Source organism: Panthera leo, chromosome A2 (assembly GCF_018350215.1).
Source record: "Panthera leo isolate Ple1 chromosome A2, P.leo_Ple1_pat1.1, whole genome shotgun sequence".
Classification (NCBI taxonomy): domain Eukaryota; kingdom Metazoa; phylum Chordata; class Mammalia; order Carnivora; family Felidae; genus Panthera; species Panthera leo.
The window spans coordinates 26,057,236-26,081,170 of record NC_056680.1 but is presented as its reverse complement, the minus strand read 5'-3'; the positions used below and the strand labels follow the sequence as shown (position 1 = coordinate 26,081,170).

Genomic DNA, 23,935 nt, shown 5'->3' with positions numbered 1-23,935 from the left:
AATACTTCCAAACAACTACATCATAGGCAAGCTCTTTTCAGGTCTAAAATTGAGGGAAAATGTTAATTCTCAAAAATACTTCTAACATTTATTATTTCACTATGATTTACCAGAGGAATAATAGTAATTTTAAAAATTCCAGTTCAATGTTGGGCACTTGGTAGGTGCTAAGTAAACACCGATGTCTTGCTTTATATTCTTTGAGTTTGAGGTTCAGACCTGCGCTTTACAAAGATGTTGCTGCCAGTTGCAAACATCAACTAAGCACCCACAGTGTTCCAGTGCCTGTGCTTCTTCCATGCTGGGGTGTAAGTCTGAACAAGGAACATACAGTTCTGGGGTGTCTGGATGGCTCAGCTGGTTAAGTGTCTGACTTCAGCTCAGCTCATGATCTCAGTTTATGAGTTCGAGCCCCCCATTGGGCTCTCTGCTGACAGCACATAGCCAGCTTCAGATCCTTTGTCACCCTCTCTCTCTCTGCCCCTCCCCAGCTTGTGCTCTCTATCTCAAAAATAAATGAACATTAAAAAAATAATAAATAAATGTTAAAAAAAAAAAAAAGAAATGTACAGTTTGACCCCATTTCTTGCTTTCTTCTTCTTCTAAGATCCCGTTTGTCAGCAATCTCCACACCCAACATGGAGATAGATCAAACTCACAAACCCAAGATCACATGCTCCAACATGTGTTGGAGGGTCACATGCTCCAACAACCAAGCCAGCCTCGCGCCCCTCCATTCCTTCCTTCTGAAGAAACACAATTTAGATTTTTTTTTAAACTTGTCTCTAAATATGTGACAAGTGTATCTTGTCTCTAAATACGTGCCTCAAAATACTTGATTTTGGGGTCAGGAGCTTGAGACCTACACTGAGGGTAGAGTTACTTAAAAAGTAGAGTAGAATAGAATAGAATAGAATAGAATAGAATAGAATAGAATAGAATAGAATAGAACAAATAAAATTCAGAATTTCCTGAACATATATTTGTGCCAGAATAGGTTATATACCATTCAACTGGCAAACATCTTCCTATTGTACTCCTTTATATATGTTCCCTGCCCTTTATTCCTCTTCCCTCTCCCTCAAATTGACAGTAACAATTATGTGTTCTAGTCTTCCATGTGCCTTTTTTTTTTTTTTCTTAAGTTTATTTATTTATTTTTGAGAAAGAGAATGTGAGCTCAGGCTAATAGTATCCTCGCTAAGGTATTCCTGAAGCCTCTTTACTGATACTCTATAAATTTGTCTATTATTGTGATTAAGATTACTATATTGTCTTTAAAAAAAACTTGTTTACAAAATGGCACATAATAATGATTGGAAAAGCATTTGGCAGAAGGGAAGCAGTAACTAAAAGATAATGCCTGGGTCATGGTGTCAGACTGTGGTAGCCAAAATGATATCCTCATTAATGTTCCTGCCAAGACATTCTTTATATTTAGGTCCGTGATCTCCAAAGAAGGTGATTCTTCTGACTCAAATGACATTTAGCAATGTCTAGGGACATCTTTAGTTGTCGCAGGGGATGGGGGAGTGCTACTAGCATCTAGTAGATAGAGGTCAGAGATGCTACTAAACACCTACAACGTACAGGACAGCCTACTCCCACCCCCACACCCACTCCCACCCAAGGACTACCTGGCCCCAAATGTCAATAGTGCCAAGATTGAGAAGCCTGGATTCAGGTGTATTGATAAACCAGTAATGCCAGTCCCTGAAGGCCTGGGATGGAGGATGGTGCTAGGGTTACTTCTGCCATCATCTGCCCTTGGCCATAGCCCCTGGCCCGCTGGTACTTCACATACAACACCATTTGTAATACACACATGTCCACCTAGAGTTTGCTTAGTTGCTGGCAGCCTCAAAGCACACCCATTGTGTAAAAACACATTAAGGCACATTCAGGTTCCACTGTAGCCCCCAGGTCCCACCTGCCATGTGGTAATAGATACAGAAAGACAGTGGGTGGGGTACCTGGATGGCTCAGTCGGTTAAGTAGCCGACTTTGGCTCAGGTCATGATCTCGCGGTCCATGGGTTCGAGCCCCACGTCGGGCTCTGTGCTGACAGCTCAGAGCCCGGAGCCTGTTTCAGATTCTGTGTCTCCCTCTCTCTGACCCTCCCCTGTTCATGCTCTGTCTCTCCCTGTCTCAAAAATAAATAAAACGTTAAAAAAAAAATTTTTTTTAAAGAAAGACAGTGGGCAATATAAGGTGATTTTGCTCAGAATATATATATGTGTATATATGTATATATATATGTATATATGTATGTATATATATGTATACATATATATGTATGTATATATATGTATACATATATATATGTATATATATATACGTATATATATATGTGTGTGTGTGTATATGTATATATATATATCCATATTTTTTTAAAGTAAATTGTACCCCCCGTCTGGGGCTCGATCTCACAACCCCAAGATCAAGAGTTGCTCTACTGACTGAGCCAGCCAGGTGCCTCTGCTCAGAAATATTTTTATTCCACTTCAGTGAAACAAGGTGGTCCCTAACTACAAAACATTTGAATTTTTTTAGCTTGCCTGATACCACCATCCACTTGACCAAAAGGAAGTACTTTCACCTCAAATCTCCAATTTGTAAACTGAACACAGCACAGCTGTCCACTGCTTGCAACCAAGCTGTAGCTCTTATTAAAGCAGAGAGGAGAGTGCCCTGGAGACTAATAGAAACCCAACATTTGAAGTCAGGCCTCCTCCTCCCGAGCTGGAGTCAGCAGCCCAGAATCTTCCAGTGAATCATTCCCATCTTTACCACCGTCTCCAATGTGGAACGGAAACTGCAGCATGTATAAAAGAGACAATAAACCGCCAAGGCCCATCAGGCAACAAAGGGAGAGCTAGGAGCTGCGGGGTGCGGCCCTGAGTCACACAGATCTCGGCCTGCCACCAAACCCTGCCATCTGCTGCCACTTCCCCCAAAGGGCCCTCTTCTTGCCCCTCCTCACAATACCACACCCTTTATCTTGGCGGGGCAGGGTGGCTACCTTGTCAAGCCCTGGCGTGTGAGCATTGCGCTGGTCAGTGTGGTCTGGTGTGAAGTTCTTCAAACTGGAAAGGCATCAGGACCACGTAATTTCTGACTTAGTTGAGGTTAGAGAAGAGAGATGTAACAAAATGAGGACCGATCTGGTTCTAGGAACCTTGCTAAGCCCCTTATTCCATACTTCTCATTCCATCCTCACAGCTGCCTAGAGGGGAGATCTCAGTCCAGCTCAGCAAATTAAGTGAGCTGTCCAAGGTCGCACAACTAGGAAGCAGCTGACTGGGAGTGTGACCCAAATACCTGATTCCCAAGACCTTCCAACCTGCCAGGCACGGCCAGCAGTGCTCAATGACCTGGCGGGGGGGGGCTGAGTTTTTCCTGTAGCCCTGAAAGATGGGGGTCCTCACTAATTTGTGGAACTCAGGTGGTTCATTTCTAGTAATGTCGATCTGTTGACTCCTATCCTGAGGGGGGCAGGGGCAGGGTTGGGGCTGTTGGTTCCACAACTGTTGATTAACGCTTCCTACATAGGCCATTTTCCAAGCAAGCATCCCCACTGGCATTTTGTTTTCTGAGTTCCCAAAAAAGTATTGAAGATTTCCCTGCACAATAGCTGATATCCAAAGATGCCTTGGCTGGATGACATTTTAGGAAACACTGAGGAGGAAAACTTATTTTGAATCTGTCTGGCCCCAAATGACCTTACTGAGACTATAAACACAGTTCATTTTGAAAAAAAAAAAAAAATGTGTTAAAGGAGCTAAAACCAAAACTTCAGCAAACCTTCAAACCAGATTAACCCAGTTAATTCTTCTCCTTTCCCTTTTGGCATAGATAAACAGGTTTACTCAGAGACTCAAAGTACAGAGAGACAAAGGCAGCTGTTTGGAGGTATTTTACATGTCAGTGTCCCCACATCACTATATCTAAAACAGAGGGTCCCAACCCTGCTTACTGCATTCTAAAATCACCTGGAGAACTTACACATTTTTTTTTTTTTTTTTAGAGAGAGAGAGCACAGCATTAGGGGAGAGGGAGAGAGGGAGGGAGGAAAAGAGGGAGGGAGGAAAAGAGGGAGGGAGGGAAAGAGAGAGAGAAAGAGAGAAAATCTCAAGCAGGCTCCTTGGGATCATGACCTGAGCTGCAATCAAGAGTTGGACACTCAACCAAGATACCCAGGCACCCCAAATCACCTAGAGAACTTAAACAAACAAACAAAAAACCATACCCATGGTTCAGCCCTACCTCCCAGAGACTCTAATTTAGCTTCTCTGAGAGGAAGCACAGGCATTAGTAGGGCCTAAAAGTTCCCGGGTGATTGTAATGTGCAGCCAGGGGTGAGAACCATGGTTCTAAAACTTCTTAAATAGGAAGCAGCTTCACACTGCAAAAATAAAAACCCTCTCAAGAGAGGAAGGAAACTAATGAACCAAGCACCCACCAAACCTCACAGCCTCCTCTATCCCCACCCTCCTCGCCTCTTCAAGGGTACAGTATGTACCTAACTTGAGCCCTGCGGGGGTCCCCACACTGGGCCCTGTAGTGGTAGAACCATCGAACCATCTGGCGATGGCCCTTTGAAGCAAGTAAGGAAGAACCATTACCCTCACTTTGCAGCTGGGGGCAATGAGTCTCTGAAGGGATAAATGCCTTGACTAGAAAGTTATAGATCTGGGATAGGAGGTCAGGTCTCCACTACCCACTAGCCATATCACTCCTCTGTATTCATCCCCAAATCCGCTTCCTCCTGGCACTTTCCCTTCAAAGGAAGGCCCGCAAAGAATGCTGAGCACATGTGAGCTCGCTAAACATCCAACACTGTCCTTTCCCTGCTCGGGAACCTTTCAAGCTCCACTGGCCACAGAATAAAACCCAACTTCTTAGCCTAGCTTCCATGTTCTATCACCTAACCACAGTGTCCTAACCTGTTCCATCTACTCAAACCTTCCTCTACTCAGTCAGACTCTGGGTACCCTAAACACTCCTTATCTACTCCCCTCTTCTCAGGTCAACACCTGGGAAGGCTGGCTGTTTAATCACATTACTGCTATTTTTGTCCTATATCTACCTGTGTCTGGGGAAGGCGGGTAGGTGGGGGTGGGGGGGAGGATCTCTCCAACTGAATTAAATTCTTCAAGGGCTAGGATCACACATTTCTTTGTATTGCAAACAGCACCCACCACAAGGTCAGGCCAATAAGAAGTGCAGCAAATACCAGTTGGTGGGCATTTGTTAACTGATTGCTCCTTTGGGAAGGAAGAAGCATGTTGCTCTTTTTCACGTGCATGTACATCGAGGAAAAGTCAAAGAGCATGCTCAAGAAAATCTCCATGTGGCTGCGGGTATGGGCAAATAGGTGAAGGGGATTAAGACATACAAACTTCCAGTTATAAGTCACAAAGATGAAAAGTACAGTATAGGGACTATAGTCAATAACAGTATAATAACATCGTATGATGACTATGCTTTCCATGATAAGCACTAAGTAACATATAGACAAGTTGGATCACTATGTTGTACCCTTGCAACTAATATACCATTGTATGTCAACTATCCTTAAATAATAAAAAAGAAAAATATTTTTAAAAAAGAAAGTCTCTGTGGATCTCCCAAGCCCTGATTTATTATCCCTTCAGTGGACTCAATATTCAACCCCATGGTATCACACAGCACAACAGCTGCAGCTCATGGGCAGAGGGCAACATCACCCTGAAGGGACAGCGAGGTTTCTGGGGAAATTCTCAGTTGCAGGACTTCTGCTCAGCTCACCAGCTACCTGCCTGGCTGCTTACAATTCTTAATATTTCACTTAGAATTAATGATTACTCCTTACTCTGCTAAGTATTATTTATTGTTTCATTTGTAGATTTCCAGTGCTGAAATGTACCTTTGTTTTATTATATAATGTGCAAAACCTGCCCCAAAACAAATGAAAGCATTAGGGTTTTTAAAGGCATTTGATGAATCTCCACTATCTTAACCTAAATTTGTGCAGGTGAGTGAAGCCAACTGTATCTCCTTTTCAACCAAGTGAAATAAACTTCATTTAAAATCTAACTGAATCGGGGCACCAGGGTGGGTCAGTCAGACATCCGACTCTTGATTTCAGCTCAAGTCACGATCTCAGTTTGTGAGATGGAGCCCCATGTTGGGCTCTGCGCTGAGAGTGCACAGCCTACCTGGGACTCTCTCTCTCTCTGCCCCTCCCCAACTTGCGCGTGTGAGCGCACACTCTCTAAGTAAGTAAGTAAGTAAATAAATAAATAAATAAATAAATAAATAAATCTAACTGAATCGTAGAACTGTGCGCTTTACCTTTATGCAAAACAAGTTCTCCGGTTTCTATTCTGTGTTCACAGAAGGGACAAGGAACACATCATAAACTTGCTTTGATGCCTGCAGTGAGAGCCACCGCCTTATTTAGCATATGCTTCTCCCTTCTCCAGGCCTTTTGAAGTCCATGGTCTCCTCTGCGGGACAGTCTCCTGCCCAGCCAGGGGAGCTGCTCGCCACACCCAACTTCAAAGACAGCTGATGTTCCAGCAAGGAGAAACACTGCAAAGAAGCACTCAAAAATCCTTTTGGCCTCAGACATGACTACAGAATGGATACATTTTAAACAGCAGCTCCTATACCATTCTATAGTACAATGACCCTTAAATGGCACCAAAGCAAATTTACATAATTTGCTAAAATGGGAACCCATGAATTCCATCTTAAGTCAAAGCAAAGGGGAAAAAAACTCAAAAATCCAGGGCTCAATTAAGTAGTAATTAAAAATGAAATATGACCTTCAGTAATCCTCACATTTCTTGGGCCGACGCCCTAAAAGTGTAGAAACAGAAGCAGTGAACATAACCTCAGAGAACGAATCACCACATATTTCACTGGCTAGAAAAGACAGAAAACACGCAAACTCTGATCTGGTTGGAAATAATGATTTTAATGTGGGCTCTGGTATCCGAGGGAGGCCCCCTCCTCAACCTTCACGCCCTAAGCTGGTAACGACCCGAGTACTTGCTGGGAGTGAAGTGTTCCTCCTTCTGGGGCCCCTTCCCTGCCTGCCTCCATGTGCTACTGCCCCAAAGTCAGGCTGCTGGAGTCCTTCTCGAGGTTGATGCGACTGATGACTAGCCACACTGTGCGCTCCTCCCCCATCTTTCCCCATGCCACAACCATCTCCCAGGGGAAAGGGCTTGGCTTCCCAGTCACAGAGACCCAATTCAAAGCCCAACTGGCCCTTACTAGTTTTGTGACCTAACTTTGCTGCATCTCTGGGCCTCAGTTTATTATCTACAAAATCGTACCCTTCCAACAGGATGGCAGTAAATATTAGATGAGGTTGCACACGTACAGCATCCAGCAGATGCCGGCTTTATAACTTAGTTTTCTTTTCTGCTAAGAAATAGCAAGCATAATAAGGTGTGTGCAGCTGACTACACCATGGCCCAACTCAGTAAGCACAGGAGATGGCCAAAGCTCTGTGAAGGGCACCAAGGGAACAGCATAAAGGAACCCTTCTCTTTGAACATAGGAAATAATGTTATCAGTCTCTGATCTCTGACAATGAATGCCATTACTCTAGCCTCTCTCGTCCCACCTTCTATGCCCACTTTTATTATTTTTTTAGATTTATTTATTTTTAAGATTTTAAGTAATCTCTATACCCAATGTGGGGCTTGAACCCAGAATCCCATGATCAAGAGTCACATGAGCCACTGACAGAGCCAGCCAGGCACCCCTTCTAGGCCTTTTTTTTTTTTTTTTAATGTTTATTAATTTATTTGTGAGACAGAGAGAGAAAGACAGAGAGAGAAAGTGGGGGAGGGGCAGAGAGAGAGAGGGAGAGAGAGAATCCGAAGCAGGTTCCATGCTGTCATCGCAGAGCCTGACACAGGGTTCGATCCCACAAACTTTAAGATCATGACCTGAGCCAAAATCAAAAGTCAGACGCTCAACTGACTGAGCCACCCAGGTGCCCATTTGCCCACTTTTAAAGGGGCTAAGTAAAAAGCCTTCCCCTTAAAGAGCCTAGATATTAGCAATAAGACAATGGATAAGCTATTTATGGCTTAACTATATAGTGGAAGAATATGCAAGCCTTTAAAAGAGTATATTAAAATAAATTTTCATTACACAGGGCAAGGTGTACATTATAATGTTAAATATTTAAAAAGGATAGAAAACTGTGATAACATTGATAGGAAGACAGAACTATAACAAATGTTAACAGTAGTTGTCTCTGGAGTGAAATTATGTGTGGTTTAAATTTTCTTAGCTATTTTTTTCATATTTTTCAGGTTATCCTCAATGAGCACATATATTACTTTCCTAATCAGGAAAAATAATTTTTCTAAAAGTTCCTTGGTTTGCTACACATGTAATTTAAAACATGCTACTTTCAAATAAAGAAGCCTGAGTGGTAAGGATTGAAATTGTCTGAGCTCGGATAAGGGCACAGTATGTTATCAATGATAAATGCAAGCTATCATCTTTTTTTCCTTTGGCAAGGGAACTTTCAGTCATTTCATGCCTCACCAGCATCTTTACTGTACTGGAGAGAGTGGAAAAACAGAAGATGAAAGTCAAATAAGTTAATTATTCCACTAGAATCGGGAGTGGTAAAATATTTGGTGGGAGAGGAGCTTGAAACTACGGGGAATCAAGGCAGGAAAGTCCCTACTGGTTTCCACAGAGTAGAACTGATCACTACCACCAAGGATGAGGGAGGGTTGACTGAACATAAATTTATTCTACCTTGCCTGAAAACATCATCGTATTCTCCTGAGATGCTAGTTCCAATCATAACCACGTAGGTGACTATACACACTATGCCACCATCGATCTCTTCAGAGCTGAAGGTAGTAACCGCTATGTTTAGGGGACACTTATTCTTCTGTCCCTCAGCTTATCCCATCTCTCAGGATTGCCTGGAGGTACCTGCAGCTACCTCTCTTTCACAAGAACCTCACCTCTCTGAGAGGGACAGATGCCTTAAACAAGGGCACTCAGCTAGGAAGTCACGAGACTGGACTCCACCCTAGGCCTGTCTGACCTAGGGACACAGCAGTTCCTACCTCCTTCTATGGCCTTAGGCAGGATGCTTACACATCATACACCCCTCATTTTGATGGATAGAGATCAGCTAAACAGGCAGAACCAGTCCCTCAAGTGAGGAAGAAGCCTGGAAAGACGGGCAGATTAAGTACGGGAATTCAGGCCTGGGTAATAGCAGTTGAAATAGCTGCAGAGCTCTCAAAATACCTCCTGGCCTAGTCTCCTGACTTTACTACCTCTGCGCTAAGCAACCCACCTCCTCCTGCACGTTCACAAACTGCAGTCTATGTAAATCTGAGCTGAACGTAATCTGGGCACCGCACAGAAGCTGTGTACAAATATGAAAAAATTATTTTATCTTCCCGATGCTACATAAGCCCCACCGTGAACATCAGGCAGGTTCTGAAGAAGCAGAGAGGAACATTTTTATATGAACATACCTAATGTGGATGTCAGGTTTATGGAGTGAGTCCCCAGCAATGTGAGTGGTGGTTAATTTCTGTTGTACCAAAATGGAACAGAGTCTTTGACAAGGGCTGTTTATGTTTCCGCACTATGCTCCTACTAAACTCTAACAACAGCTGCACTTCTTTCCTGTGCTTTACTATTAAAAACTATGAAGGCTCTGGGCCTCAATGGTCACAAAGCCCTACTGGTCACAGGGCTAGCAGGTTCTATGCTCTAGCTCAGCTTTTCTTACTTGATTCAGCAGTTTGGAGACAGTACTGACCTAAGTCTGTGACATCCAATACAGTGGCTGCTGTGCACATGTGGCTAAGGGACTGCATTTTTAATTTTATTTAATTTTATTAAATTTAAGTAGTCTAAGTGGCTACCTATGGCTACTGGACAGTGTAAACTATTTGCAGATATAAACATTAGAGACTTGTGAAAATATAAGCATACGAAACATATATGACTTGCTTTTTTCTCCATTTAACATAAAATGAATCTCTTTCCATATTAGTAACCATACATCTGGATGTTGTTTTTAATGTCTGTATCTGGGCTGTTCAATATAGTAGCCACAAGCTATAGGTAGCTATTGATGACCTGAAATGTAGCTAGTCCAAATTGAGGTATGTTGTAATTGTAAAATGCACACCAGGTTTCAAAAACTTTGTATGACATAAAAAACATAAAACATATTATTAGTTTTTATATTGATTATCTATTGAAATAGTATTACTCTGGATACATTGGGTTAGGAACAGATTACATAAATTAATTTCACCTGTTCCTTTTTGCTTTTCTAATGTGGCTACTAGAAAACTTAAAATTACACATGTGGTTTGCATTACATTTCCATTGGACAGTTCTGCCTTAAAACCTCCACCGCATGTAATGAACTAACTCCACGCCTCGGTAACCAGGATGGGAGAACTGAGAAAATGGTAATCCAAATCAGTGTCTGGTTCTGTGGCTCAAGGGAGGACCCCTAACTCCTCCTCACCTAGGCCTGGGCTTAGTGGAGCCATCAAACAGGTCCACTGCCCTGAAGGTCCTAATAACAGATCAGGTTGGGGATGGCTCAAAGTCCACTGGCCTATAAACCATTCTGCCACCCCCAGCCCTATGGCCTGGAGGAAGTTACTGACCCTCTATGCATTCATTTTCTCCCAACTAAAAAATGGGGATAATAGAGAATTGTTATGAGAATCAAATAAGAATCTAGAAGAGTTTGGCAATTCCTTATTAAGTTAAATATACACTTATCGTAAGACTAAGCAACTCCATTCCTGGATACTGGCCCAGGAGAAATGAAAATATGTCCACACAGACTTGTACCCAATGATCATAAGATCACTATTCACAATAGCCCCAAAGTAGAAATGACCCAAATGTCAACCAGCTAATGAATGCATAACAACTACTGAGCAGTAAGGAGAAACATGCAACATCATGAGAGAATCTCAGAACTTTATGCTAAGTGAAAGAAGCCAGACACAAAACATTACACCCTATAATATGTATTTACATATAACATTCTAGAAAAGGTGAAACGGCAATAACGAAAAGCAGATCAGTAGCTGCCAGGGATCAGAGGAAGGATACTGACTGCAAAGAGGCATCAAGGCAATACGTGATGAATATGTTACAGTGGTTGCCTGGGTGCAGCATTGGTCCAACTTAGGAAATGAGATAAGTTAACATAAAGAGCTGACCACAGGGTTGTGCACCTAGTAAGTACTTAAACAATGCTGGTTGTTAACATGGCAAGTACAGCTGCCTTTTCAGTACTACTCAAACTTTCTAGAACCAAACTCAGACTCATGATCTTCCTGGTAAGACTAGCTACTGCTCACTTACCGTGGACTATTTCTCTAATCATTTCTGGTGCCTTTGTTTCCCTCATGGCCTCTACCTAGTAGACCTCTCTGTTGTGTTCCTCCCTCTCTCCAGTCCTTCTCTCCCTCCTGCCACTGATCTCATGTGGCCTTTTTAACCCCACTGCTTCATTACCTCCCTGGACTCTCCTCTCCCCTTCCTTCACTCTTCTCATAGACTCCTACTGACTGCCAGCAAACTAGGCTTCCTAAAATACCTCTTCCACATGCTACAGACCTGCTCAAGTCTTTCACTGCTGTTCGGACCCCTTAGCCTAACCTCCAAGGAGCCCCACAACGGGTGCCAGTCTCCCTTTCCCATCTTTTACCCCACACCAGAATCCACCATAATAGACCCTTTGGGAATGAACAAAGGCAGGGAACCCGTCTGTCTTTCAACCTGCACCCCCAGTGCCTAGACTGGTGCCAGCAACAAGGGCCATACTTACAGCAGTATCTGCTGAATGAACTCCTGAAGTCTGCAAATACAACCTGGCCTCAGAGAACACAGCTAGTCATGCTTCAGGTTTTTCGGGTTTTCTGTGTTTTTTTTTTCTTCACATTTATTCATTTTTTGAGAGAGAGCGAGCAAGAGCGGGAGAAGGGCCAAGAGAGGGAGACAGAGAATCCAAAGCAGGATCTGAGCTTGGAGCAGCCCAATGCAGGGCTTGAACTCACGAACAGTTGAGATCATGACCTGAGCTGAAATCAAGAGTCTGCCGCTTAACTGACTGAGCCACCCAAGTGCCCCTGCTTTAGTTTTTACACTAAGATCTTTCTGGTGGATTAGTAACAGTTTAGAACAGGATGAACAACTAGGGTCTCTGGAAGGATTTACGTGTTAAAGGCTTCTGTGTCTAGTTACACTTTTTAAAAAATACATCAACAAAACAATTTATTTAAATATTTTCTCCCTTTAACCCCGAACAGACTAAGAGCTTCCAAGTGTACACGCAGAAAGCATGGGGGCAGTCATAGAGATGAGTGTGTTCATGGTTTCTTTCGTTTAGCATGGTTTGGGCCACTACATAGCTTTTTAATTGATTTTGCTCTGAGTCATACTTGGTTTCATTTACACCTATTAATGGACCATGACTAAAGGCAGGCTTTAGGAATGCCAATGGTAAAATATGAGTTAAGTGAGAAGTTAGTGAGAAATATGAGAAGTGAGAATCATCATAAAATTGGTGATTCTGCAAATTGTCTGAAGATGCTCATTATCAGTGCCTTAATCTATATTCACCTTATCACCATTCTCACCGCTGCTGTTTCAAAAAAAAAACAGTGTAATTCAGATCACAAAATTATGTTAATTTTTAATAATGTAACGATCTGAATAAAATATATTTTTAATTCAAAATCACATCCAGAGGTTTGTTTTTTTGTTTTTTGTTTTTTACAATTCAGGATTACTGTGAAAGGAGTCTGCAAGTTCAAATGCCTGGGGAGTGCAGATTTAGAAGCCATTCTCTGGAACGCTGTGAAGCCCAAACTCCCAGGGGGACCCAAGTGGATGGAGGCACTCACACCGCACCCTCACACCGCACCCTCACTGCTCCCGGGCACACTGGCACTTTCAGTACCTTATGTCCCCTTCTAGCAGGAGTAAGCTCCGTGCTTCATTCATCTTTTTATCTTAATACACGACCCAGTGCCCGGCTCGCAGAAGACTCCTCGTGGGTGCTTGCTGGCATCCCCAACACCTTAGTGGCTTTCCAACAAAGAAACTGCGTGCTTCAGAGAGTGAAATGCACCCAGACCTGATGTATGTGCCCACAGCCTGACTGCTGGTGCGTGGCACTTAGGGGAAAGGAAGTTGGCAGGGCTCTACAGAATATAACTGCATTTCTCAGGAAGCAGCATTCTGAAGATGTCAGCTGTCCCCCACCCCCTCACAAATGTCAGCTGGCATGGTCACTTGGCAGAGTAAGTGGCAGGGGAAAGAACAAAGCAGAGGGCTTTCTATTTTATTTTGTCACCCCGCTGCCAAAGGTCAAATGTGTGTGTGCCAATGCTGGTGATGAACAAAAGCTGGGAAGTGAAGAGCTGAAATGGGCATTTGCCCGGGGTCCCCTTCCCTTCAGGCCTGGCCTCCGGGAACACATCTGCCAGTTCAGTGGCCAGGCCCCGTGGCCTGCCCGTTTGCCTCTTCCAGCTCTGAACATCAGCAGCCAGCTCTGCTGCCAGGCAGCCGCCCTCAGGGGACCCCATGCAGCATCCCCCCCACCCCAGCCTGGCTATCAAAACGTGTCCCTTCAGAATGAAAAAGAAAAAGGAGGCAGGGGAGTTGCTCTTTGACATGCCACTGGTCTCTCTTGCAATTTGTTAGCAAAGTAGTCCCGGTGAACAGTGAGAAAAACTTTCAAATGAAGAGTTCGCCTTTTTCCATTCAACATACTTGAGCGCCTAACAAGTACTGGTACCTAAAAAGTTACTAGTGCTCTGGCAAATACAGAGGTAATACACTACATCAAAACAGCTGATACTTCAGTGCTGAGTTCTGCTCGGAATGTTCCATGTGTGAGCTCAGTGAATCCTCACAGCAGCACTGACATACTCTTCCTATCCCCACTTTACAAAGAAACAGGCTGAGGAGATAAAGCAATCTGTCCGAGGTCGTTCAGGTTTTGTCTCTTTGCTCCTGCCTTACACTTCCACATGTGTGGGAGGGAGATGATATAAACAGAAAACAAAGTAGTAAGAAATAACAGGTATGTAAAATGCTGGCACTTTGGGGACCAATAAAGCTGAATGGGCATTTCAGAGGAAGGAAGCTACAGCCCAGATAACTGCAATCATACAACAAATTCATTTATTCAACAAATATTTATTGAATGCTTACTATCTATATGCTAGGGAATGTGCTTGTTTGAAATAGAATCAAAATAATGATACATAGACACGAAAGGCTGGATTTAGAGGGAAGGAAAAAAAAAAAAAACCTCAAAGAGAAAGACATGGACAGACGCAGAACAAGCTGCCGTCTGACCCTTACCATCTAAGGAGTGGGAAGGGGCACAGGTGTGTACTCCTCGCACAGATGCTCAGAGGCCTAGGAGCTCCTAAGTAAGGCCTGCTCACCACTGCATCCGAGTGCTGACCACAGTGCCCATTGGAGGGCCGGAGCTCACGAAGTACCACAAATTAACAAGCAGAAGGCTGCTAGCAGATGTGGTGACCTACATGGTCGCATGCAGGGATGCCTCAAACATGGCAAGGTGTCACCCAGCTATTCCCTGTGCTCTGGTGGGACAGTGGGTACTGTCATGCCTGCCAGACCCTTGGCCTGACTAGAGGTCTGGTGTGAGCAGGCCCGCTTCAGGCTCCATTTCCCTCTGCGGGACTAAAGTGCACCAGTCACCTGTCACCTGGGGGAGGGGCAGGCTCAAAGGAAGACCTGATGAATGAGGCTGCTTTCCCTTTTCACCTCTACAGGTGGTTCTGATGTTTTAGATCCAGGATTACCCCATACCAACACTCTATTCATTCCCTCTTCCCACCCTAAACCAGCCTCAACTGAACTGAGGAGAAATGACCAGTTTCTGATGAGCCACACAAAAGAAAGCAGCTTTGTTTAGATGTCATAAACAGAGAGCTGGCCAGGGCACAAACGCCCTGCTTTCCAGCACAGAGCCCTTTGCCCTTCCCTTGCGCTACTCCAATAAGTCATCTGGGCACCTACAACTAAATGCACGAGGCAAGGTGCAACCCAGAGCAATTTCTGTCACACCAGCAGGACATAATTGATCTATTGTTCTAAACCCAGGGTTCCTTAAAGCAAGGTGCAATGTTTAGATGTATGCTAATTCTCCAAGTTTGCAGCTTAGGAATTCTTACCCTAAGATTCAATGCCTAAGAGCAGGCTTCAGGCTTCAGTGAGGTTCTGGGAGGTTATCTAAGCATGTATATGCACATTTATGGAGAATTTGTCCCTCTGATAACATCGTGAAAGGAGTTAAACCCAAAGAGGTAAAGACCTTGTACTAAGAATATGTCCTCAGTTTAGCATCCTGCAATGTTACTAAGACTTCCCAGGGTGACTGCTGAACGGTTTGGGGCTTCCTTTTGGGGTAATGAAAATGTTCTAAAATTAATTATGGAGATATACAACTCTGTGAATATACTTATATTGAATTGTATATTCAGTGGGTAAATTGTATGGTATGTGAATTATATAAAGCAGTTACTAAAAAAAAAAAGAAAATGGGGGGCTGCCTGAGTGGCTCAATCGGTTAAGCATCTGACTCATGGTTTTGGCTCAGGTCATGATCTCATGGCTCATGGATTCAAGCTCCACGTTGGGCTCTGAGCTTACAGCACAGAGCCTGCTTGGGATTCATTCTCTCTTTCTCTCTCTGCACCCCCCTCCCTCAAAATAAATAAAATTTTAAAAAAATTGGGGCACCTGGGTGGGTCAGTTGGTTAACTGTCCAACTCTTGACCTCAGCTCAGGTCTTGATCTCAGGGTCGTGAGTTTAGGCCCTGCATTGGGCCCCATGCTGAGTATGAAGCCTACTTAAAAAGAAAAAAAAATTTTTTCTGGAACACTCCTGTTGCAATGGATTCCTCAAACTAACACTATGTTAATAGAAGCACCCTCTTAGCCACGAAAAAATAACTACTCATTATTTGAAGACAACGGTAGCAGTAGCAATGCAGTTCCCCTTACTCTGTACTCTTTTAGGAAGAGGAAACACTTGATAGCTTACTCTTCAGTGGGAAATGACCAGGCTCACCCCAAATTTGGTAGTTAGCAAGATCAGCTGGAGACTAAATGGTCAATCTGCACAAACTCTTCCCCTCTAGTAGTCCAAGTGTTTACCCCCAAATGCTTGCCCCTTAGTCCTTAGTCAAAAGTTTCAAGCTGAAAATGAAGGGCCCTGTCTTCTCCTCTAAAGACAGCCATACCTTAATTTCCCTTACTATGTGCATATTACTCGTGAGAGAAGTCACTGACAAGGATGACTTCCAGTTAAGGTGAAAAAGCAATGGAAAAAATCTATTACCCTCCCTTCTACAGCACTCCCACACACTCAAGCACTTCTGAGTTCTAAAACCATGCTCGACCCCAGCTCTCCTGTCTCCAGGATGCCAAGCTAGAACATAAAGGAGTCTCATTTCATGGGAAGCTGCTTAGAAACCTCTAGGAGCTTGAAAAGAAACCACTACCTGCTTGCAGTAGAAAACAGGTTTGTTTTAGTTGGCCCAAATGAACCCATTTAGATCATCAATCAACAATCTATATTTTGGAGCACCTGGGTGGCTTAGTCGGTTGAGCGTCAAAATCTTGGTCTTGGCTTAAGCCATGATCTCATGGTTTCATGAGTTTGAGCCCTGCATCAGGCTCTGCGCTGACAGCATGGAGCCTGCTTGGAATTGTCTCCTTCTCTCTCTGCCCCTCCCCTGCTTGCTCTCTGTATCTTTCTCAAAATAAGTAAAAATAAACTTAGAAAAAAGAAAACAAAAAAATCTATATTTTGAACTCTTTTTTAAATGTTTTTATTATTTATCTTTGAGAAAGAGAGAGAGACAGAGCCTGAGTGGGGAGGGGCAGAGAGAGAGGGAGACACAGAATCAGAAGCAGGCTCCTGGCTCTGAGCTGGTCAGCACAGAACCCAACATGGGGCTAGAACCCAAAACCACAGGATCATGACCTGAGCCGAAGTTGGACGCTTAACCGACTGAGCTACCCAGAGGCCTCTTTATTTTGAACAATCTTAAGATCACAATTCATATGGAAGCTGTGTACACAGGGGTGGATAGTTACAATAATCCCCTAGGGAACAAAACACATAAGCTCTTTTCTCATAAAATAAATTTCAGCTCCAGAATCCTATGTTTCTTCCAAATAACTATAGCTGGCTTCTTATTTGTATTCCTACTACAAGAAATCTTGCTAGGGGGATAATTCTCAAAAGAGATGATAAATGGGGATTAAGTATTACCAACCCCTAAATCACGCTGCAAAAAATTGACTTCTTCAATAGGAACAGTTTACTTACAATCTCTAAATTAACTAATTACCATTATCTAAAAGGTTCCAACTCAGACTTCTGCAACTGCATCTATCACAAGTTTCAAAGACAAGTGGTGAAAAATATATAACCAAGTAGAAGACAAGTGATTAGATTCCAAGAAAATAACTCTTATTATCTTATTATAATATGAAAAAGTGCTGCAAGTTAACTACCATGTAGTCTGCATTTACCTCTGCGAGTATCTTCAAGGAATTTTTTTTTAAGTATTCAGTATAACTTGGAATTGTAAAGAAACATCCAAATAGTATTCCAAAACGAAGCCCAGATAGATCCTGATACTGAGCACTGGATTGCCTTAAAATGTCAAGCTCAGAAAGCAATGAGGTCTGCTAATTTGACATCGCATTTGAATAGGTATTCTGATGATGTATGAATAGAGTTTAAAAGACTATAAAATAGGTCACTGCTTAAAAAGCTGAGGCTCAGTAATGCAAGTCACAAAAGGAACTTCAAAACCATCTGTGTTATGACAGGTAAAGACTCTGACTTGTCTATACCTTGGAAAACGGAAGACCTCAGAATCCTATAGAACAAAAGCTCCGTGAAAGGAGGAGCTGTCTAGCTGAACACCAGATCTCCAGCATGTGCCTGGCACGCAGTAGGCACTCAGCACATTTTTGTTGTATTAATGAGTACTGTTGAATAAATAAACTCTTCAGGAATAGTTTCCAAAAGTCAAAGGGTCAAGGAGAGTAAAGATTCTCAGTAAAGAGCTCAACATGTAATATTATCTTTCCCACAGGTTTTTTAAAATGTTGTTATGCCTCAAATATCACTAAAATTATCTTTTGTTTCTGAAGAACAAAGTGCACCAACTGCGGAGGAAATGGGCCCTGATTCAGATGAACCTCACAGAGAGTATTTTAAAAGGAGAAAACTGAGATGACGCACTATCACACTACAGCATATTGACCAGCATATTTGATAACAACCCTCTCCAAAACTGTCGGGTTCCTCTGGTTTCTATTTCAGCTAGGTAAGCAGTTTTTCAGTCCATTTATTTTAAAAGTTTTCCCTTTCCCATAGCCAAGAACTTCTACATTTCCCTTGTCTTCTCTTAGTCCCTGCAAACTTTCCCATAATTCACCTGTGTGGCTTTTTATTCAAATTCCTTTTGTTTGGAAAATCCTTCCCTTTCCTCCCATCCCAGGCGGAAAGCATCCTCCCTAAGTACAATCCCTTCTGATTTTATGTAAGTTTCATTTCCTTGCAGCAGAGGCCTGGTCTATTTCCTGAAGCCAAATTCATTGTGCTCCATAAAAGTGAAGATAAAATCATTCAAACCACAGTCAGGAACAGAATCATCTACCAGTCTGTGGTGCCCTTTCTGCCAATTTCTCATCCCAATATGACTTTCTGGTGGTGACCTTGTGTTCCTTTCATCCTGGCATCTCTATTTTCTAATCCACAGAATTTTCCCCTCCCAAGTCCATAAATTTTAAATCATACGCAACCTAAAATTTTCTGCTATAAATTCTGTTTCCCAAAGTTAAACAACCTTGATAAATGAAAGGAACTATGGACAGAAATTAGCTGATTTACAATAATAACATTTTAATGTGTTTAATCCTTTGGATATTATTTTGCCAAGGAGTAGACAGAAGAAAAGAAATGCACAAATACTTCATAAAGACTATTTCATTTGATCTTTGTAATAACCTTGGAAGGCAGGCAGAACAGGCATTTATTACCCCCTTTAGAACAATAAACTAAACATCAAAAAGTTTACTTTTCTGACTTGCCCAACCAGTGTCACAGACCAACTAGTATCTGCCCAAAACCATATTAAGGTCTTGCCTCTTCCAACTCAAAGGCCATCTACTATATACTCTCTGTGTGTTTCTATCCTACAGCCAAGGAGCTACTTCCTAGATATTCAGCATTTCAAAGAGAGGATAGCCCTCTGGCTTCTGGGACACCATCTCCCTTCAGCTAACAAGCAGGAAAGCCACCTTCAACTTTCCCAATAGAAAACAATGCTCTTTTCTCTCATATACCACCATTAACAACTACTTTCCAACATAATTTCCAACAGTTCCTGCTTTAAAGGGTCTTACTCATAATGAGCTAATAATCCAGAAAATCTGCATCAGCATATGATTTTCTCAATAAAGTTCAGGGCTGATGCAACATTTCTCAGTCTGCAATTCTACAGCTAAAAGGACAAGAACACAGAACAGTCAAAAATTACGCAAGACAATGTTAACAGTTTTTTTTACTCCACCACATCTGCCTCTATGGGTCTCCTGTGAGTCATTGTCTTTTGTGTTCAGTCATCATTATAGGAACTCCCATTCTCTAAATTATTTTATTTCTTAAAGAAAAGTTCTGCAATAAAAATGGAATCCTATTACATCTTTCACCTTGCTGAAGCACTGACCCCTTAACTTAGCACCTTAGATGCCATGTTGTTCCAATTTTCACCACTACCATTTTACACAAACAAAAAAGAGGCAAAGTAATGTTGCAATTCATTTATTTATTCATTCAACAAACACATACGAAATCCTATCAGATACCGGGGACTGGGACCCAAAAATAAGCAAGTATCCCTCCTCTCATAACCTGGAGAAGAGGAAAACTAAAAAAGTAATTACAGAATAAACTGATCTAGGGTAAGGTGGAGGGGAGCACAGGGCTTGGGGCAGTGGCCTTCATGGAATGCTTCCTGGAAGAAGTGATCTGTGAGCATTTATATAAGCATCTCTTTACTTTCAGCACAAAATAAACATAAAACACTAACCCTACTCCCTGAAAGTTTATAAGATTTACTTGCCAAGAGTCAAGTGAAAAACCTAATTTAATAGCATAATTTATTCTTGACTACTTGCCCTAAATTTCGACCCTTAACCTATACTCCCTTCAGCATAGATTACAGAGGGTACAAATTCTGCCATATACAGTGCCTTCTCACAAGTCTGTAAAACAGGATTAAAGATATGCACAACAAAATAAAACGCACTTTTAAAAAATACAACCATTTCACTAACTGGAAATAAACACTTTGAACAATCCAAACCCTACAAAGCATGGCTGTCGGAAGAGGAAACTGAGGTTCAAAAAGTCCCACTTTAATACAACAGAATAAAAGATCTCTTTGAAGTCACCAGAACAGCTTGAACAAAAAGAGAAACAGAAGGCTATTGTGGGGCTTTAGCCTCCAGATGATGAACCCCAAACACACTGCAATGGTAAACAAACAAGCCTCTGAGCCAGAATCTGATTTGGTGACCTGACAAAACATTACAATTTAAGGAATCTCTCTCTCCCCATTATTCCCCAAAGTTCCACTGGCTAGCAGCTCGTTTTCTTGCTGGTTCCTAGGTTTATTGCTTGTAAATTATAATGCAGTATGCTTTTCAAAAAAAAGGTACAGGCGAATGAAAACAACCCTGGTTTTAAAGACCTATAAAAGACAGTATATGTAACAGAAATAGTGTTTACTATGAGGACCTATTACTCCTTTATGCCACTCCAGTGGATTTTAAACTAAAACGAATGCTACCACTGCCCACTAAAGAGCAGGTTACAGGAGAGAAGCAGCACACTCGTACACCTGCCTCAGCAGGACCCCAGACTGCCTCCCTCACCATTTCCCGGTGCTTAGGCCAAGTAGCTGCCTAGAAACTGGGGCTGCAGACGCCAACCACTTATATTCTGCCACCCCAACAAGTAGGCTCTAAAGTCATACTTCCATTTGGTCAGGCACATACATCCTCATCCTCACCACTCAGATCCCCAGCTGAAGCCAGAGAAACTCAGCGGCCCCAAGGAGAAGGCTGGCGGCGGGCAGAAGTGGAAGAGGGTCCCGAGTGACCCCTTTACTCCGCCAGTCCAAGGTGGGCCCGGTAATCCAACATCTACAACTCGGAGCGGCACCGCCGAGCCCCTCGTCCAGCTTGGCCCAGGGGGCTCCGATCTCCCACCCGAGACCCCAGCAGACCTCAGAGTTCACCTGGGCCCCGGGGCCCCTGACCCAGAACCGCCGCCACGCCACTGCCCTCCTGGCCTGGGCCGCCAACCCCTGGCCCCGGTCCCCGCCCGGGAGACCCTGTCCGGCCCGCGCCCGAAACCCTCTCGCGGCCCGGGGCCGCCCCGCGCCGCCCGCCCAACCGGCGGGCCGCGCACCGTGTGGGACTGCAGGCTCTGGCTCGCCTCGATGGCTGCTGTCAGCGGCACCGTGTCGTCCAGCAGCACCTTGCCGGCCGGCGGCTTCTCCATGAAGGCCATCCCGGGACGCTCGTCCGCCACCACCTCGACACCAGGGGCAGGAACCAGAGGCGCCGACTCCCGCCGCCCGCCCGGCTCCGCCGCCGCCGCCGCTGTCAACACGCGCCGCCCCACGCGCCGCCGCCACCCGCCGCGCCCGCGGGGTCCTAGCGCCGGCCTCCCCGCCGCCGCTGTCAACACCGGCCGCCCTTCTCGCCACCGCCTCCCGCGGGGTCCTAGCGCCAACCTACCACAGTCACCTCTGCCTTCGACCCCTGTTTTTCAAGCTCTGCGCATCCGCTCGCGGACCCAGTATCCTTAGCACCGGCCTCAGACCCGGGACATTCCACCCCTAAGCCATCACCTCCGGAGATCCTCAGATCCGAAGACACCGCGTCCTGAGCCCTGCGATCCAGGAACCCTCAGGCCAAAGATTGCCAAACCATGCCTGGCAGTGTTGGGCTTCTCACTTTAGGGCCTCAGAAGCTGGGAATGCCAGACTTGAGATCTTTAGAGCTGTACCTCTCCCACCCAGGCCTCCCGGGCTCAAGGATCCTAGGATCCAGAAAAGGGGCCTTCAGGGTGAGCCCCTCAGTCGGAGCCCTGCAGATCCAGAAACCCAGAAAATCCAGGTTTCACTGAACCTATCCTAGCTTTTCAGACCCAAGAACCTAAGAGCTGGGTCCTCAGAATTGGACCCCACAGTTGGAGCCTTTGGACTCCAGGACCCTCAGACCTGAGCTCTTTGAACTGGGGATCCTAAAAACTGGGCCTCTGTCCGGGACTCCAACCTCCACCTTTGTCCCCAGCCACAAAGCCTTATCAAAAAGAAAACCATAGGCCCCTAATGGAGTCACTTATGCTAAACCACATCCCCAAACCCAGGGCTAACCCCCCAACCTAACTGCAGTTTCAACCTCCCCCAGAAATGTAGTTTTAACCCGGTCAGTCAGGAATTTTCTGGCCAGCACCAGTGAAGTAATCTGTCACACAGACCTAATCCATCCCCCCAAAGGAAGATAAGGTAATTTGCATAAGACCCCCTGCTCTTCCTCTAAGGGAAAGTCACCTTACTGAAATAATCCTTTCATTTGCTAATAACCTTCCTGCCCCACCATCCTTCCTATAAAAACCATCCATTTTGTACAATTCCTGAGAGCCTCTTTCTACTTACTAGATGAGATGCTGCATGATTCATGAATCACTTAATAATGCCTATTAGCTCTTCAAATTTACTTGGCTGCATTTTGGCTTTGTAGCAGCCTTCAACCCTGAGAACCCTCAACCAAGATTCTGTAGACTTGGGGTTTTCAGTGCCACTGTACTGGCTCCAAGAACCTCAAACCCAGAGCCAGAGAACTTTGAGATCAACTTCTCAGCTCCAAATTAGTCTCCACAGTCTTTCTGAACCCTAGACCACAATTCTGGCACTCCCCCTCCCTCCCCCCACTTCCCCCACCCGGAAATCCCACCCACACTGCTCTTTCCCAGGGCTGCATCCCCAGACAGTGGAAACAGACATGGAACCAGATGACCAGGATCTCCAGGGCTCTGGTATTCACCAGCTGTGTGACCTTGAATAAGTTACCCAACCTCTCTGAGCCTCAGCTCCCTATCTGCAAAATGGAGATAATAATACCTGTATGGAAAGGTTGGGATGTGGAATGCAGTAAGACAGGATGGGGCTTGGCACATTTTGCTCAACGATATTAGTTAACTTCCTTCCCCTACAGTTCACAGAATGGGGAGTTTCTAACTCTTAAATTTGCCTCCCCTACATTTCTGTATTTCAGACAAGAACTTAAAAGTTCTTGGTAACCCCACCACCACCATACCACCACCACAATGGGACATGACAGCAAAGGCCTCCACAGTATCTAAAGAATACCCTCTCCAAATCTTGAGCTTATAGAGATTGTTGGGCAAGTAGCCACGACAGACTGAACATGTGAAAAGGAAAAAAAGAACTTCATGATTCGGTCCTAATATAATCAGAATTCTTCCTGCATTCCATTTTTGTCTCAGCGTGTTTAAAAGCAGCAGTCTATTAAAAGGCAACCAGATATGATTTAGGGATGAGTCAACTTTTTAGTTCCACTTTTTTTTTTTTAAGGTAAATGGATTATTTCATTGCCAGAATCACAGAAACCAAAATTCTGCTTTAATCATTATTCCTGTCATGATGTGGACCAACTAAGACAAGACTCTTCTCAAATAATGCTGGTGGGAGTATAAATCGGTCCGACCTTTCTGAAAGGCATTTATCCATTCAACAATAATTTA

At 43.9% G+C, this 23,935-nt stretch overlaps 1 protein-coding gene across 7 annotated transcripts in view; it reads right to left on the bottom strand.

The window, feature by feature from the left end:
• The window catches only part of PXK (PX domain containing serine/threonine kinase like), a 75,519-nt gene that overhangs the window by 51,535 nt on the left and 49 nt on the right, over window positions 1-23,935 (bottom strand). For 6 of the 7 annotated variants that reach the window (XM_042929808.1, XM_042929802.1, XM_042929809.1 and 3 more), the window contains exon 1: window positions 21,572-21,775. The exons of the other annotated variant lie outside the window; for it this stretch is intronic. In XM_042929808.1, the coding sequence (XP_042785742.1) occupies window positions 21,572-21,673 (102 nt within the window). In that variant the 5' untranslated portion in view covers window positions 21,674-21,775. Of the gene's footprint in view, window positions 1-21,571; window positions 21,776-23,935 lie in introns of those variants that run through there. 7 annotated transcript variants of the gene reach the window in all.